The sequence below is a fragment of the Cavia porcellus genome, unplaced genomic scaffold (assembly GCF_034190915.1).
Source record: "Cavia porcellus strain 051 isolate PalLab524CR breed Dunkin Hartley unplaced genomic scaffold, mCavPor4.1 scaffold_10, whole genome shotgun sequence".
Lineage (NCBI taxonomy): Eukaryota > Metazoa > Chordata > Mammalia > Rodentia > Caviidae > Cavia > Cavia porcellus.
The window spans coordinates 77,272,407-77,289,639 of record NW_026947493.1 but is presented as its reverse complement, the minus strand read 5'-3'; the positions used below and the strand labels follow the sequence as shown (position 1 = coordinate 77,289,639).

General features: G+C 32.5%; 1 protein-coding gene across 8 annotated transcripts in view; it reads left to right on the top strand.

Moving 5' to 3' along the window:
* The window catches only part of Csmd3 (CUB and Sushi multiple domains 3), a 1,082,130-nt gene that overhangs the window by 231,942 nt on the left and 832,955 nt on the right, over positions 1-17,233 (top strand). For all 8 annotated transcript variants that reach the window (XM_063257640.1, XM_063257641.1, XM_063257642.1 and 5 more), the window contains exon 4: positions 8,469-8,663. In XM_063257640.1, coding sequence (XP_063113710.1) covers positions 8,469-8,663 — 195 coding nt within the window. The remainder of the gene's footprint in view (positions 1-8,468; positions 8,664-17,233) is intronic.

Genomic DNA, 17,233 nt, shown 5'->3' with positions numbered 1-17,233 from the left:
TCATATCCATTATACCTCTTTGACACTTATGCATTCAGGTTCAATAATTGTTTAGTGCTGGATTCATTTCTAAAATACAGTGCCATCTCTCATATGTGATGATTATAGAGTTCAATAAATTATTCTTGATCAGCTTAACACATCTTTTTAAGGAACTAAATTACTTTATGCCAAAGTTTTAATACAGATGCTGTCCCAATTCTGTCATGAGTCAAAGAGTCTCTTCATATTTTTCTGTTAGTCTGAATTAGGCTATCAAATGTTACCCCATGCTAGATGTGGTATTTTACATTTTTAGAAATTTTAAAGGGAGTATGACTTCTAATATGATTCCTCACCATATTTTTGTTTCATTGGCTTTGGTAATTAATCATTATTATTGTTTTCTTACTTTATGACATCCCCTCCCAACTATCTTAATGGATTGGTAGGTAGTTTACAAAAAAAAATTCTTATAGATTCAATTTTGGAAGTAAAATTTACTTATACATTTCCTTTTTAATAAACTGCACACCTTGAGGTATAAAAGGTATAGGTGTAAAAACCTGAAAGAAATTTGATGGCTCATTCAAAAGTCAAAATAACTTACCAGCAAATATCTGTTTTCAAATACCATGCAAATAATTTTCTACACATTACTTGAAAATTAATTTCAATCTGACTTAAAATGTTTTTCTGTATCACCAGTGGGCCCTACCTATGTGTTCCATATTAAAAGGTAACCTAGATAGAATAGAACCCAGATAAAATATATTTCTGTTTTTGAAATTGTAATATTTTTTACATCTTCTTACATCTTTTCCTTAGAAATATATCCAGCTGACCTGAAGATTACCTTAATAGTTTTAAAGTGTTGGATCAACAGACTTTTTCCCTGCCGATTGAAATACATTTTAAAATTTTACTCATCATTCATCCAACCACCCCTATCAGTCTAGTAATGTACTTTTTTTAGGCAGAATAGCTAATTTCTTTCCATTTTTTTAATCCATCAATAATTTATATGGATTCTCTATCGCTAAGTTAAACTGATGATAAAAAAATGTGCATTTGTTCTTTTGTTTAGAAACTCTGAACTTTTGGAGGTTTCATGATCACTTACAATTGTTAAAATTGACTTCATGTGTGTTCCTTGTGCAACATAACAGTGAGGTCATGGCTTGACCAGAAGCTGAAGAATCATGCTCATGGACAGGAACTGCCCAATAGAGGGAAGCACATTTTCTTGGAAGAGTACAGTTACGTAATTTGACTCAACAAGATCACTTGCAGCCGCTGTCACATAGTCTTTATTATGATCCTCATTTAACTCCTGGTATAACTATAGATCTGCCTATACCAGCTGTTTCAATCTATTGTTTTGTGTTTAAATATTTGCTGTGACAATTCTGTAGGTTGATCATCTTTCATATGATATTTATTAGCAAAAATAACTAACAATTCCTTTTTGCTTGCCCATGACACAGCATGATAAATTCTTGATACACAAAGATGAGTCAAATGATCCATTCTCTAGATGTTCAGCCTACTGAGGGCGAAAATGTATAAAGAAGTAAATTCCATTCAGTTAAGCATGATGGAAGAAAATTCCAGGGAGACATAAGAGATGCAATAAGTGATTCATAAAATCCACAAAATGTTTGCTCAAACCTAAATGCCAAGTGTATTCTCAAACTGTATCATTCACATCTTGTGTGAATGAGACGGTTCAGTGTCTATAATAAAGAATACTTTGTGTGAGTAAAAGTTAGAAAAGGTATTAGTTAAGTGCTTTAAGTGGCTGAGTGGTACTAGATGCAAAACATTTTACTTCAGTTTGATGTTATGCACTTCTAAATTATTTTTAATCAACTGGGAAATAAAACCCTGAGATTAATGTTCTGTAGGAAGTACAAACAACTTGAATTTTACTTCCTTTAGTAGGGATAATTTCACAATGTTTTAAAGCATTGTTAATTGATCTCAGCAGGATCGTGCTTCATCTGTTTGATGGAATAATTATGCAATTCTGTAGTCACGGTGTCTTTTATCCTTTTTTTTCGATTTTTCATCCTAAAATTTAATGTCAGGTTTTCTTCTACATAATTTGCTCAATACCTTGTCCTTCACAACTATCCAAAGAGGATTTTATTTTTAGAGTCAAGCTTGTTTTAGTAGGTTTATTAGTATAAGTCATTCTTCTTTTGCTTAATTGCTTGATAGAGCCTTATTGAATTTCTCTGACAAAACTTTGTTCCCCTGTAGTGCTTTGTGGATGTTGTTTATTAGGATTTAATTTATATTTTAAACTTCTTAGTTTTTTAACTTACCTGTATTTTGTTAGTTGCAAGATATTTAACATATTTCTTGTTAGTTACTGTGCCTGACATCGTACTTATTATACCATACCATATTTAAAAAATGAATTAAGAACACCTATGGTGATATTTGTCAATTTGGTCATACAATTTTCTACCAAAAGTTTTAATGATACCTACAGTTTCATTTCTGACTCAGGAGCATTTGAATTTTACTTATGATTAAATTACTGAATTTTGATTTTATGAAGACATGAAGAATTACCTAACATTAATTAGTATTCAATATAAGTTCAATACCTGTGGTACTGTGTAATACACCAAAACAATCACATCTAGTTTAGATGTATCCAATACAAATTGATTATAATAATAATAAAAAAGCTTCAGTCTATTGAGCTAATAACATTTGTCATGTATGAAAAGCTTACTCAGCATATGACTTACATAAATTTTCATGTGATTATACTGGAGACCTTTTAAAGTTTATGTTTTTAAATGAAAATAACATGTACACATTATTATTGTAAAGTTAGTGTAAAGTAACACAGATTTTTCACATTTAAGACTGAATTAGAATTAAATTATTAAGCTCATATAGCAAGTGCTGTATGTTTATAACACCTCTGCAAACATACATTCAGAATAAATTTCAATCATTTCTTTAGAATTATGTCATTCTGTAGAGTTTATAAAATCCCACTGCTGTACAGTTATCAATGAGATAGCTCTCCTTTTATAAAAATCTAAGCAAAATCTATTTATTCTAAGAAGCTCTAATGACCCTTTTGAAATATTTCCCCCTCCATCTAATTTCTATTCTAATATAACAATTAAACCTATCTTCAATGTATGGCCAAACCAAATAACACTCAGAGTACTTTGTTTCTTATGCTATCTGATTTTGAATATAATAGTTCACTGTCTTCTTAATTTTTAACCTAAATTTTAACCCAATCAGATCACAATGTATATCTCATTTCATTAAGAAATACAATTCACATATCCTCTAAAGACTAATTAAATTTTCTCCAGTATTTTATTGTTACTAATTTTCTCCACATGTTATAATGTATATTGTACAGTCACATCAATTATTTTTAATCACCAGCAAGCTATAAACTCCATGCAGGCAGAGCCATTTTGGTCTTTTATAAGACTAAATCCTCAGAAGACTGCCAAAGATAGACAGATGCCCAATAAACCCTTAAAATGACTGTAAACTTCTCCTATGTAACAGGTCCCAGTGGTGAAATGATCTAACGCTTTTCATCAGCAATGCTAGGGTTGATCCACAGGTGTACCATGTACTAATTAGTAGCACCGGGCACATTACTTTATCTGCCAGTCTCCCTTTTACACAATGCAGAAAATCTTCTACAGTGACTGATTTTTCAGCTGTATGCAGGAAAATAAATGCCTAAATGACAAGAACAAAGCATGGCTGAGACCTGATACTCAGCAATGAAGGCTGACTTTTCAAATAGTTAATTCAGAAATCGAGGAATGTGATATTGCCTTTTCTGAGACATATCATGGAGCATCATTAAAGGTAACTCCAGAGAACTTATGATGAATAAATTAGCTTGTGTCAACTTGCCAAATAATGTATATTTAAAAAGTAATATTGAAAAATATTATTAGATATTTCCCTGTACAACAAAATTCAGTATTCAAAATTGCCATAGTATTCCCTAAACTATGTTTCTGTATCAAAAGTATTTTATATTTAGAATGTTTTCTGTTTTCAAAATACTATTTGTTGATAACTTCAATATCTATAAAGTGCAATGATAAAGTATGGATTTTTCTAGCTAAAACAGATCAATTTTAATCTGACTAAGCCATCTGTTCTGCATAGAGTAGTGAAGTTTACACAAAGGGTCTGTGAGATTCTCAGAGACAGTTTGAGTTGTATGTGAAGTAGTTATGACCTGTTCCTTAAAAGCCATGATTTTTGTCTTCTTTTGAGATAGTGAGAATCTTCAAAATCTGTTTTGGTGCGAACCATAACTCTTTACCTAGGACTATAGACACCCACTTGGTAAAGAAAAGTAGAACGTTTGCCTGATTTGTCTTTCTTTCTTTCACATTTTTAGATTTTATTTTAAAATGTAAATAAAAACCATGACATAGAATTTCAAAACAAAATAATAGTAGATTAACAGGTTACTATATTACATATTGTTATCTTCAAGGTAGTTGTTCTGATAACAAGATGTAAAAAAGTGATCAAACAATCAAATAATGAAAACATAAATCATTCTTTTTGATGAACAAACAGAGATTAGTAGCAGGCTTTCTTTTTGTATCTGTTTGTAATGTAAATCTGGGGTCAAGTCTCTTCTCAGCTCTGCATGGTGGCGTGCTGATCATTAGTGAGTATCTGCCTAGGTTCAGGCCAGACAGGGTTGAGAGCTCTGAATTTATGGGATCTCATCCCTCTTCAGGACTGGGGACACCAAGCTAAGTGGTTTACAGGAATATCAGCTACACCCACAAGTCTCTAGCCATTGTCTCAAACTTGTGATCCAGAGGATTCCAGGAAATCAGAGCCCCCATAGGAAACCAACACAGGCAGAGACTCTTTCCCTGGGGAAGGAACCAACCCTCAAGCATAAAGGCTCCACAACTGAGAGCCAATCAACTGACCCCAGCTCACCACCCAACACCTAAAACTTGGCTTCTTGCCTGCATCGAGGATCTTTCTCAACCCTGTGGCAGAGTGTGCCCCTTCCAGCTAGCTACCTGAGCCCTTTCTTGTCTTCCCTCTAATTTTCTAATCAAAGCCTTTTTCCTATAAATCTGTGCTGTAGTTTTATTTTTGATTTTTACTAAAGGCAAGGATTCACGACAGCTAGTGACAAAAGTCTTCAGTTTCCTTTTTCAGTGATATTGTCAATTTGCCAAACTGCTGACTGAAGTGTTTCTGTTTAATTTATGAACATGACCTCATGGCATAGATTCCAAGAATAGAATCCAAATGAGGCTGCAGTACATGGAAATTTTTATTTATTCCACTTTAACAACAATTGATAAATACTCAACACAATAGTCAAAATAATTTTAAAGCGTTTTCTCCTGTACTCCAGTCTTACTTTAACATTTGCATGATGGACTAGGAGATAAAAATTTTTCTGATTCTATTATTGTTTCATTTAAATTACATAAAGCTTTAGATAAATATTCAAAAGTCATTTGCTGGCCAAATGAATGATAACTACTGTCTACACAACAGGTACCTTTAGATGTAATTTACATCAGAAACAAACTGAGGTAATACCATGAGGTACCAATCATGCATATAAATTTGATAAGTTACATAAACATTCTTCATTTTATTGCTTAACTGTCTTTTCCTTAACAGTGATTTTATAATATTTAGACTTGTTATAAATACTTGAAACATATATTAATTATTAATGTTTTATTTTCTTTTATGAAGGTGGTCAGATATTTTATTTATGATAGTCAAACTCTCAACACTGTGCAAAATTAGTGTAACCTAGTTATTTCTGAAGTTGTTCCAAATTAAAAGTTAATTTCATTCAAAAGCTCAGTACACAACACTATTTTTAAAATAGCAAGACAAAGAAGTGATGTTAAATCAGAATAGATTTGATAGTGGATTATATAATTCTTCAGGTAATACCATATATTCCTTGGCTCCGTATCTCCTAATGGCAGTTTAAAAAGAAGTTCCAAACTGAGAACAATTACAATTCATGGGCAGTGGTTGAGAATTAGAATGTATTAAACTGGAATGTGACGTTCCTGAACTTTCGTCATGAGTTACTCGTTGGCAGAAGACAGTGAGTAGATGATGTTCTTATTTATGAGAGTAATAAATATGGCCTAGCAACAAAAGAACTTCCTGAAAGTGAAGATCAGACATATTGAAATTATCTTCTTTCTATTGTACTGCAAAACAGCCTAAGTATTTTTTTTAACCAGTTTATGGGTTTAGACATAATTCAGCCATAAAAGCAGGAGATGAGGTAATCTATTAATATTCCACACAATATTACTGTGCATTCATTCTTCAATTGATTTTTTTTCCATTTTTGCTTTACATACTATTTCATTCTGGGTAGCTTGGCTTCTTCTTTTAAATCAATGTTGAACTGAGTATAAAAACTAGCATTTTCTTCTTTCCTTTCATTTCCCCTAGCTAAGTACTTCCTGTGAAATAACTTGGAAACTACTTTCTCTGAGATATATAACTTTAAGATAATTGAAGTCTTGACCTTAATTATTTTTTAGAGAGAGGAAAGGAGAGGAGGGGATTGATTATAAGGCCCAGAGTGGTAGTTTCATTAAAAATATTTCCTTTGTTATTACTATATTCAAAAGGTTGAGCTCTTATTCATTTTATCAAAACTTATTAACCTTACCATCTATTGCCACAAACATCTCATCTATTAATCAAATGCATTTTCTAAAACATGAACTATTTCAAAACAAACTACTGTTTAAAGGAATTCTGAAAGAAGTGCTTATACTTTACATACAACACATTTATTTAAAATTTTACTGGAAATGACCATACATCATATGTCTTGGAGAAACAGTATGGTGAAACATCAAAATAACCTTGGTTACTGACATTTTAAATGCTTTTCAAAGATTAGTCTATGATACATTACTAAAGTAATTTTCTAGTATTTATAGAGATCATTAACATATAACAAGTATTAGGTCAAGTTTATTCACTTTTATAGGCTTTAGAACTCCAAAATATGTGGCTTCATATTCAAGTAAATATTTTATTTCTAAAGTTTATATACAGCTTCCACAGATGCCTGCCTGGTTGTCAACTTGTGTTCTTAAATCAAATCAATCACTGAAGCTTTTTCTCTCACTCAAGTTGGGAAGCTTATAAGGAAAATTAAGTATTCTCTAAATTACTATAAATTCATTATGAATAAAGATAAAAATTTGAACTCCATGTGCTGTTTTTATGCCTAGTTATTCATTGCTTTTTGTAAACTTTTACCTACATATTATGAATCACTTTGTATTTTTTTTTTTAAATCGAACTCATGACTATGCGTTTGCAAGGCAGGTGCTTAATGCCACTGAGCTAAATCCCCAGCCCCATCAATTTGTATTTTAATATTTTACTTTATATTACATTAATACTTTCAATAATACTGTAGTTTGTAATATTTTATTTAACATAATGATATTTCATGAAATTTAGCAACTACATGAGTGTGACAAATATAAAGAGAAAATTGAAAACACCTCACATCACATTGCAATGTCATTTTAATCAATCAATTTTAGAGAAACAATAAAGTTCCCTCTTAGTCCTCTTTAGCTACCTTAGTATTAACTATTTATGAGATATACTGTAACTCTCAAAAACTTAATAATTATAAAATATTATTAACTAAGTTATTACTTTTATTCCAGTTGAAACAGTACCTTTTCCCATTAGTCTATTGGGTTAGTGATTATCAATTATAGCATGAAGGTAATATAATGGAAAAAATGGGAAAAGGAAGAATGATTCATTCTTAAGTTCATTATTCTGGAAATTCTGCTATTTTATATATTTTCCCCTTTTTTAAAGCTAAAATATTTTTTCATAATGAAAAATTTTAAGTTTCTTATATTTGTATGCTGGTCTACTTTTAATCAACTGATAAAGTAAAAATACATAATACATTCTGATCAAGCATTTTCCAGACATCATCATACTGATCTAGTTACAATATCACTCTATCACATACATCATAGGATAAACTAATAATACAATTGTAAAATTGCCTGAACTTTTTAAAATAAAGAAAAAACAAGGGTACACTGTATTATATTATTTTCACATGAACATAAAAATTATTTCCTTAAGATATGTATTTATTCTGTGCAAAGATTTAGGCCCTAGGGGTAAGTAAAATCACCAAAGTACTGAGGAGCACAACAATGAAAATAGGTTTGCTTGTTACTAAGTCATGAGGATGTAATTTTTATAAGTCCTGTAAAAGTATTGACTAGGTTTTTTTTTTCTTTCTATATTTCTTTGTTATATGTATTGAAATAGAAGACATTGCTTTTCCTGAGAGTCTTTTTAAAGGAAAGATTTTATCATTATATATAATGTTATAAATTTTAAATATTTAATATTTTTTCCTCTCTCTCTCTTTCTCTTTGTCTTTTCTGCAGAACTGCAGAGCAGCTCTTGTGGAAACCCTGGAGTGCCACCCAAAGGTATATTATATGGTACCAGATTTGATGTTGGGGACAAGATTCGCTACAGCTGTGTAACTGGCTATATCCTCGATGGTCACCCTCAACTCACCTGCATAGCCAACTCAGTTCATACCGCCTCGTGGGACTTTCCTGTTCCCATCTGTAGAGGTAAAATCAAAACAAAACAAAGTGTATTTTTATAGATTGAAAATTTGCTTGATATAATGAAAGTATATTACAAGAATTGCAATTAGTATTATATTCAAAAGACAATTGCTGTTTGCTCCTTCTATAGAATTTGAAAAAAATATATATACATATATATATATATATATCAACCATGCTGAATGTCAAGTATAAAATAATGGTAAGTTTTTGTCATACATTGGCAAGAGCCTGAAGTACATCTCAACATTTGAACATATATTTATATATACATAATATATGCATATATAAATCCATATTTTAGAAATCCACATGGAATTCCTAATGTTTAGAAATTTACTTAGGCTATCGGAGTAATTATATTGCTTTCTTGAAGAAACATTGACTACATCTCTGATTATTTTAAATATTTATAATAGAGAAATTAGTATAAGAATTTATGACATCGATCATACTGAATAGCTATTTTAAAGAGTCCAGAAAGATTGTGTTATGGAGAAAATACAATAAGCAACTAACCAGGACAAAGATTTAAATTACAAAGCCTTGAAAACAGAACAGATTCAACCTTCACTAAATATTAAGACTACTCGTGCCCACAGAAATTCTGACCAAATTTGTTTCTTTCCTAAATGTGTTCCATTTCACTTATTTTTTATACCTAAGTTTCTATAGCACCTCTATAAGTGTAAATAGTGAATCTAACTGCACATCTAAATTATTATCTTCCTCCCAACATGTGACTATACGTGTATGTGGAAGTTACTTGGGGAATACAGCTAAAGTGATATTTCTTGTTTTTCAATTAACGTGTTAATTACCTCAGACAAATAATCAGCAATTTCAGTCTCATTTTATCTCTTTTAGTCAAGAAAGCAAAAATCATAAAGTTATTAGTTCCATTCCTCACAAAGAGTAAATAAGACAATCTCTGCCACTTAGTGAAAATCCTATTATGTATTTTTATATATTTGTTGTTGGATAGTTTTTTGTTATTGTTGTTGGTGTTTCCATTACCATTGATAGTATTACTGGTACAGTAACTGCTGTTGTTGTTGTAATTTTTGTTACTACTATTATTAGCTATCATTTAGTTGAACATTAAACATATGCTAAGAAATTTAGATGCATTATTCCCTTTAAATTTCGCAAGTACCGAAGTCTAGATGTTTAAAAATACTTATTCAAGATTACTCAGCTAATAAGCATCAGAAAATATGGAAGTCTTGAGATTTCATTTTATTTGCAAGCTGACAAATTTCTCTGCCAATTTTACAAGTGGTGATAAAAGACTCAAGGTTTTTGGGGGCAGAAATCAATAATAGTTTATTACTCGTAGCAGTAACAGAGCCAGAGTATCAGGATTCATGCCAGAATTCCAAGCCTCAATTTTTACAAAATAATATAAAATATGAGATAATGTAGGCATACTCTGAAATATAAGAGACAGAAGCTGAGTTTAGAAACCTGAATCTTTTATAGTGAGTAGCAAGCATTCCTATTTTCTTTTAAGTCTTTTTGAGAAAGGCTCCCACTATATGGTTCAGGCTTGCCTTGGGCTCACTTTGTAGCCCAGGCTGGTCTTGAATTTGCAAGGATCTGCTGCCTCAGCCTCCTGAGTGCTGGGATTACCAGTGTGCCACCACAACCCGCTCTCGTTCCTATTCGTTGATAGAGGAAAATGTCTCTAACTTCCAAAACTATAAGCAAACTTATTCTTCACTGGTGGAAGATACTATTTATGATTTTCTATGCTATTTCCTATAGAAATATCACTGAAAAGAAAGGCTGACAAGAAGAACAAAACGGTTAGAATGTAGACTCACAAGCTATGCCTAAACATGAGAGTGCCACAGATGAATATCTCTAAAGAGTAAACGGGGTGTGGTGGGGAGGTCAGGTTTCAGTCTCTCTAGTTGAACCTTGTTAAGGCCTTTGACACTGCAAGAAAGTAATTTGCATTTTGCTCTAAAAGTACCTTTTTATAATGATAGGAAATGGAATGTTGTATGCAAATCAGTCAAAACACACAAGCCTGATCAAAAACTATGGCAATTGTTGAAATTTAATAACATTATTACATTAATAGACACAATGCCATGAGATCCCTCAAAATAGTCTTGTTCACTTTGAATATACTGTTTCCTTCATTCTTTCCACTCACTGAAGCAGTTTGAAAAGTCTTCTGTGATTCTACAAGATGTGATTAAAATATGCAGTGAATGTTGGGGCCAAATGCCAGCCAATGGAAAGGAAGGCTCATAAAAATAGTATAACGTGTCTCCATCTGCCTTATTCAGCAACTGGAATGGTGTGGCTTCTGACTCTCAGGCCAAAGTTATTCGAGACCCTTTCCATGTTGGCAGTTATTGCAGTGAAACCCCAATCTCCTACTTGGAGTTACCATGTGTGGTTTGAAGAAACAGCAAGAGACAAAAGAGGGGTACAGGCAGGGTCTGGGCTGGCCAGGTGTTCTCAGGGGAAAGAGGGCCACAGGGTACCCAGATCCTTGGGATTTACTCAGCACACCTGAGTGGAGGACAACAGGTGAAGGGCTGTGGGTGTTTCCAGGAATTGTTATGGTGACTATAGTGGGCTAGTTAGGAGGACAAAGCATTCTTTCAAGGACCATGACAAGGATGAGACAGGGCTGGGGGCAATCAAAAAACCGTAGTTCCCCCAGATGCCTGACTGTCTCCAACAGGTCTTTTCTTGTCTCATAAGCTCCATGCAGTCATTACAGAGCTTCCAGCAATGACCAAAAAAAGCTGGGAGTTTCTGCATTTTTATCCGGCTCAAGGACAGGACATAAACAAGCATGTACATTCCATGGACTCAGTTTATAATTTATGGTCCCTGACAGACAATGATCACGAAGGGTGAACCTTGTGAAACTAGTTAGGATATCCAGTTGCGCTCACAGTGTGATTAAAGACACAAAAGATGATTTCTAGAACTGCTTCAGAAAGTGACAAGAAGATGGTACATTTGGGCTTGAAGTGAGGGAGAGTATTTTGATGGGTAGGTGGTAATACTGTAATAACTTGTAAAAATTAAGTATTTATGGTATGCTTTTCAGTCATGCAATGAGTTGTCATTGAAAAAAAACTTAAAACCTAACTGTAGAAGATTTTTAAAAACACTTTAAGGAAACCCAGGATATAGCCCAGCAGTGCAGCACCTGCCTGGCAAGCGCAGGGTCCTGAGTTTGATTTCTGGTAGCCACTACCCCCAAAAATACTTAAGGGACTTAAAATACAATAAAAAAGGGAACTATTTAAATAGGTTTCAATAAAGTCACATTGCCATATTACATGAAAAACTAATCTTTGTTATGGGGCTTCTTCTCCATCTCAATTTAGGTAATAGTCTTTAGAGTTAAAAAGACCTTATCTACTGATTCTGCCACTTACTGAAAAGTGCCTTAGGGAAAACGGAATTATTTTGGAAACTACTTCTTTATCTATAATAGAGTGAAGAGATGGGCAGAAATACCAAAAATACAACACTGTTTAGGTTTAATGTATGGCACAAATAGGTACATAGTAAGTAATTTACATCAGTTCTATCATTCCATTTTCTTACATACCTTTTACTGTATCCTTCAATCCACAAAAATGTATGTAGTCAGCAAAGAGTAACTTAAATATAATATGAAGTATTCCATGTCATCATTTTTTCATGCCTATATCTTATAATCTGAAGAACTACTTTGAAGGTAATAATATACACTATATTAACCAGTGTTAATCACCTATTATTTTGTTTTGAAATTCTAAATCATCATATTTATTCTTTTCTCATTTCAAGTCTAACTTTAAGGCCAATGCTTCTACTGTCTCATCACAGTTGCTTTTTCATTTCAGGGTTATATATTGCTGCTAAGCTTGAACTGTGCTTTCCTTCTCTTTCATAAGATCCTACAGTCTTATTTTCTCCAGCAGTTACTCTAACCTGTGTGGCATTTCATCTTTCAAAAACGTGGCACTGTCTGTTTGCAAACACTGCCTGCTTATATTCAGTCTGCTGAGCTTGACTTTCTCCTCAGTAACAATGCTAGGAATGTATTTACTCATTCAGATGTAGAAGTCCTACCTTGTAAAAAGTAGTATTTCACTCACTGAGGATCAAAAGAGTAATTAAGAAACAATTCCTGTCTTTGAGAACTCATGGTCCAGTGGGGCAGATTGTAATGTAATCACATAATTGCAGTAATGTGTGATAATTGCCTTCATGGGTGAATCTGTAAAGGATGTTAAGCACCTTGGTAAGGAAGGCATTAATGTCTCCCACTCCAGTGGATGGAAGTTCAGCTAGGGACAACACTTAAGAGAAAATTTCACAGGGGATTGCTAAAAATATGAATTACGTAGAGCAAGAACATTTTGAATGAGGCAATAATTCATGTAGAAAGTACAAATTTTCCTTTGCAGCCTCAAAAGTAGTTCTCATGTGTTACTAATATTCACTGGCTAAGAGTAGACCCTAAGTTATACTTCATAGAGCACCTGATCTAATTTCTACGGTGCAATTTATCTTTCACTAACCATTTTTGATTAAATCTTATAGAATCAAAGACTGGCACATTTGCAAAGTCTGTCACTGCTTTCAGTTCCAAAGACAGGAGACTACTCAGTCTTTGCCTTCCTTGTGTGCTCTTTGCCACTTGATAGCATACTGATTCTTTAATTTATAACTTTGCAGGGGGTTGATAACTCTGTAATGATCTGTTCATTGCTTCCCCTGGAGTTTAGAGCCTCCTTGATGAAATCTTTGGTTTTCAAGTTCTTTGGTGGTGTCTAACAATGGCTGTTTAATTAAGAAAAGGAAAATAAGAATGCCACATCCACCTAGAGGGTATGATGCAGGGGTGTGTGTGTGTGTGTGTGTGTGTGTGTGTGTGTGTGTGTGTGTTTATTCAGACAGGATGAATTTTATCAACACCATCTGCTAGTATTTGTAAAAGAGAACTAAGTGCCTGTTGTTGAGATAAGCAATATCCTATAAAAAGTTAAGCCTAATGCCTATGCCCAAAATCTAGAATGGAAAAACCTTGGAATCCTTAATGTTTCTGCACCCTCTCTGTGGATGGGCACTTCCATGACATTAGCTCCCACTGAGCTTTGGGGTGACCTCAGAGTCCCTCACAATTAAGTGCCCTCCACACTCCTTACTGTTACAGCACTTATTCAGCGGAGTACAATGGATATGCTGTTCCTAGGTGAAAGTTTATCTATACTTCATGATAATATTCTGTATTCAGAATGGCTCTTTGCCTAATAAAACATCCAAAGAGATACACAAATCAGTGTTTTATTTGAATCTAAACCTGAATGCGCGCGCACACACACACACACACACACACACACACACAAAAACACTTAACAATTAATAAAGCAATAATTATGTTAAGATTTAGGAATCAGTCATATAACTAAAGGTTGAGTTAGGAGTTTACAAAATTTGGGTTCACAAAAGAAAACAGTTGAGGAAGTGGTGCTGTTTTCTTGAAGATGATTTGAGTGTGTTTTTATAGCTAACAGTAATGTTCTAAGAGTTGGTAAGTTTCAGGGTAGGCAGTGATGAGTGAAGTGATAACATGCTGTAAAGCACAAATAGAATTTGTTACGATCTTATAGATGGTTTTCCTTTTGGGAAAGGGATAGAGTTAGTGACGCAGATGTTACAGTTGATCCTGTTTTACAGAAACCAAACATTTGGCAGTACAATGAGACAATGAGGAAACTTTTCTTTTGACAAATCAAAATAAATTTCAATTAACTAAAGTAGCAGTGATGGTGCAAATAGCCTTCCAACTTTTACTCTGGAAGTAAGACAAATTTCTGCTATATCCAAGTAGAATAAGTGCTGATATACACATATATATGGCATATTATTTGTTATAACATGACACTATTTTCCTGCTAGGTCCTGATCAACAATTATGGGTGAAATGTAAAATGAAGACATAGAATTGGACTTAGTGATACTAGACAATAATTTGAGAAGAAGAAAGAGAAGGTCAGCTTAGCTTTACCAGGTATTTTCTGGACGAAGTTTAAAAGAAAGGTTCCCCAAAGTAGATATTTTGCAACTACAAGGATATTTATTGTGATTATATTTTTTTTCATGTTCACTATGCTGACACCCTCTCAAAGAAGTCATTACAAAAGAAAACACTTCCATTTATTCTCTGTATAATGTCTTGATTATACATGTTTACATGTAGTATTCAGAAATAATGAAGCTTTAAGTGATATTATCAATAATTTTCAAGTAGAAATAGTTTAAAGTAAAATAACTACAAATAATTTTATTGAGTTAAAAAACAAAAATAATTTAGTAGAGTACCTAAAACTAAATTGTAACCTGAAAAAATATAAATATAGTCTACTGTGAAAATTTAAGTATTAGATCAAAACAGAGACCGCTTTCACATTACTTTAAACATTTGGGAAACTAAACTCTGCAGTTTTTTTGTTTTTGTTTTTGTTTTTTTTTTTAATAAATTGATAAAGAAAACCTTGTAAAACGTTCTTTTCTTTTTCTTTAAATCTACTTCCAAAAAGACAATGTGTTTCTGTAATTCTCTGAATCATAGAAAAATAGTGTTGAATGTTACAATGTTTTCTGGCAAAGTAAAAAAGAAACTCAAATGCGCTGTTGAATATCAAAATGTGATGAGCCATGGGTTAAAAATTCTTTTTGAGAATTAAGGCATTGATAGTTTGAATTCTTGGATTTTCAAACACATTATTTCCAATTTTCTCAGAAAACATTATAGCACTGACTTTGAATTTCGGGACAATGCTTGTCATTATTATCTGGGCTGTATTCGGGGGCCTGTTTTGCTTTCATTATCCACCTTATTTATCATTTCACATAAAAGAATCTAGGCTTTTCATTTTAACAGTAATATTTGATACTAATGAAGAAAACATGTTGTGAACCAGCAAGCTAAGTGGGAATCATCCAACAAATAGCAGTTACATTATCGCCTCAAAGCATGCCAGAAAAGTTCTAAAGAGACTGGGTCACAAGTCAGTATATATAAAATATCTGACCCATACGCTTCCACATGAGTACTTATAACCTACTTCAATCACTGTGATGAAAATAGAAAAACGTACTATTCATTGATAAACATACATTTTTGAATATTAAAATAGCATAGATATATGGGTTATTTGAAAACTGACAGCACCAGAAAGTTTTCTAGGTTCTAAAATTTTACAGGCAGTAGCATTAACTTTTCTCAGAGTTGCAGTGATAAAGAGAAACTTTAAACTGCACACTAGCCTAATAAATTAGGTTGGAATCAACAAGCGATATATATCACAGGTGAAAATATGTTTCCCAAGGGAAATATAACATTTCTCAGCTATTCATTTCTGGAACTTCTTAAATTTGAAATATGTTTAAAATAACGTATAGATATGAAGAACCATGTACAAGCTACTCTTCTCAATATGGATTAAATAGCTCCCGACTTCATGAAACTCATGAAGTACTGAACACAGGTAGTTACTCAAATGTGTGTACTTTAATTTCATGCAAAAATAGATTGATACATTTATACAAGCAATATGTGCTACATTCTGTGTTTCTTCTTTTTGTTCAGATAAGAAAATCAGGCTCCCTCCCCATTACTCTTAAATAATTACTGTATTTTGGCTGCTTATTTAACATTAAATTCAAAATTTATTTTCTCCATCTTGAGTTTTTGATTTATCTTACTCAGGATAGGAAATCATTTGTTTTCTTTTCTGTCATGCATATAACAGTTAAAATATATTGTTGGCTTACTCTGTTGTGCCAAATTTATTGTTTCCTTATTCATCAATCTTACTTTTAAACTAATCATTTAATTTTGACAGTAAAGAGGTAATCATTAGATTTATACATTTAGTAAAATGTTACATTATAAACAAGTATAAGTTTAGATTATGTGTTCATTGAATGAGTATATTTTACTTTTCTTTCTGTAGAATTCCAAGAAAACTCCTGACAAAAATGTATTTTTAAAATCTAAGACAAAAGTCAGACTCTTTTGAAACAACTGTGTCTTCATTACCTATGTTACTTTGTTGTACCTTTAGAGTACATGATTCTGTGGAAGCTTTTATTTTGAATTCTTGGTTTATTCATTTAAAAACTATTTTGAAGGAAAATTTTAAATGCAATGTTAGTTTGGTTTGAGAACATTTACATTATCAAAGAAGCCATAACAAATAGTTTAGTAACATTGCTTCCAACATAAAACCAGAGGTTTATAAACATTAAGCAATACTCATTTCTACCAAATGTACATCCCACAATAGTAGAAAAGAATTATATTATTTCACTGTACACAAAGTATTATACCAGAACTATGATATAGACCTATGGGTTAAAGAAAAAATAACTGTAGCATGCTTAGCTAAAAATATATTGCCAGGTTATGAATGCCATGTAGTAAAATGGACTGTTCCGTGCATGAAAAGGAGCTTGGAAAGCAATCATATAACTTCCTGCTGGATATAAATGCAGTCAACCACAGCAGTGACCATCTGGTATTCCGCTGTTCTTTGTAG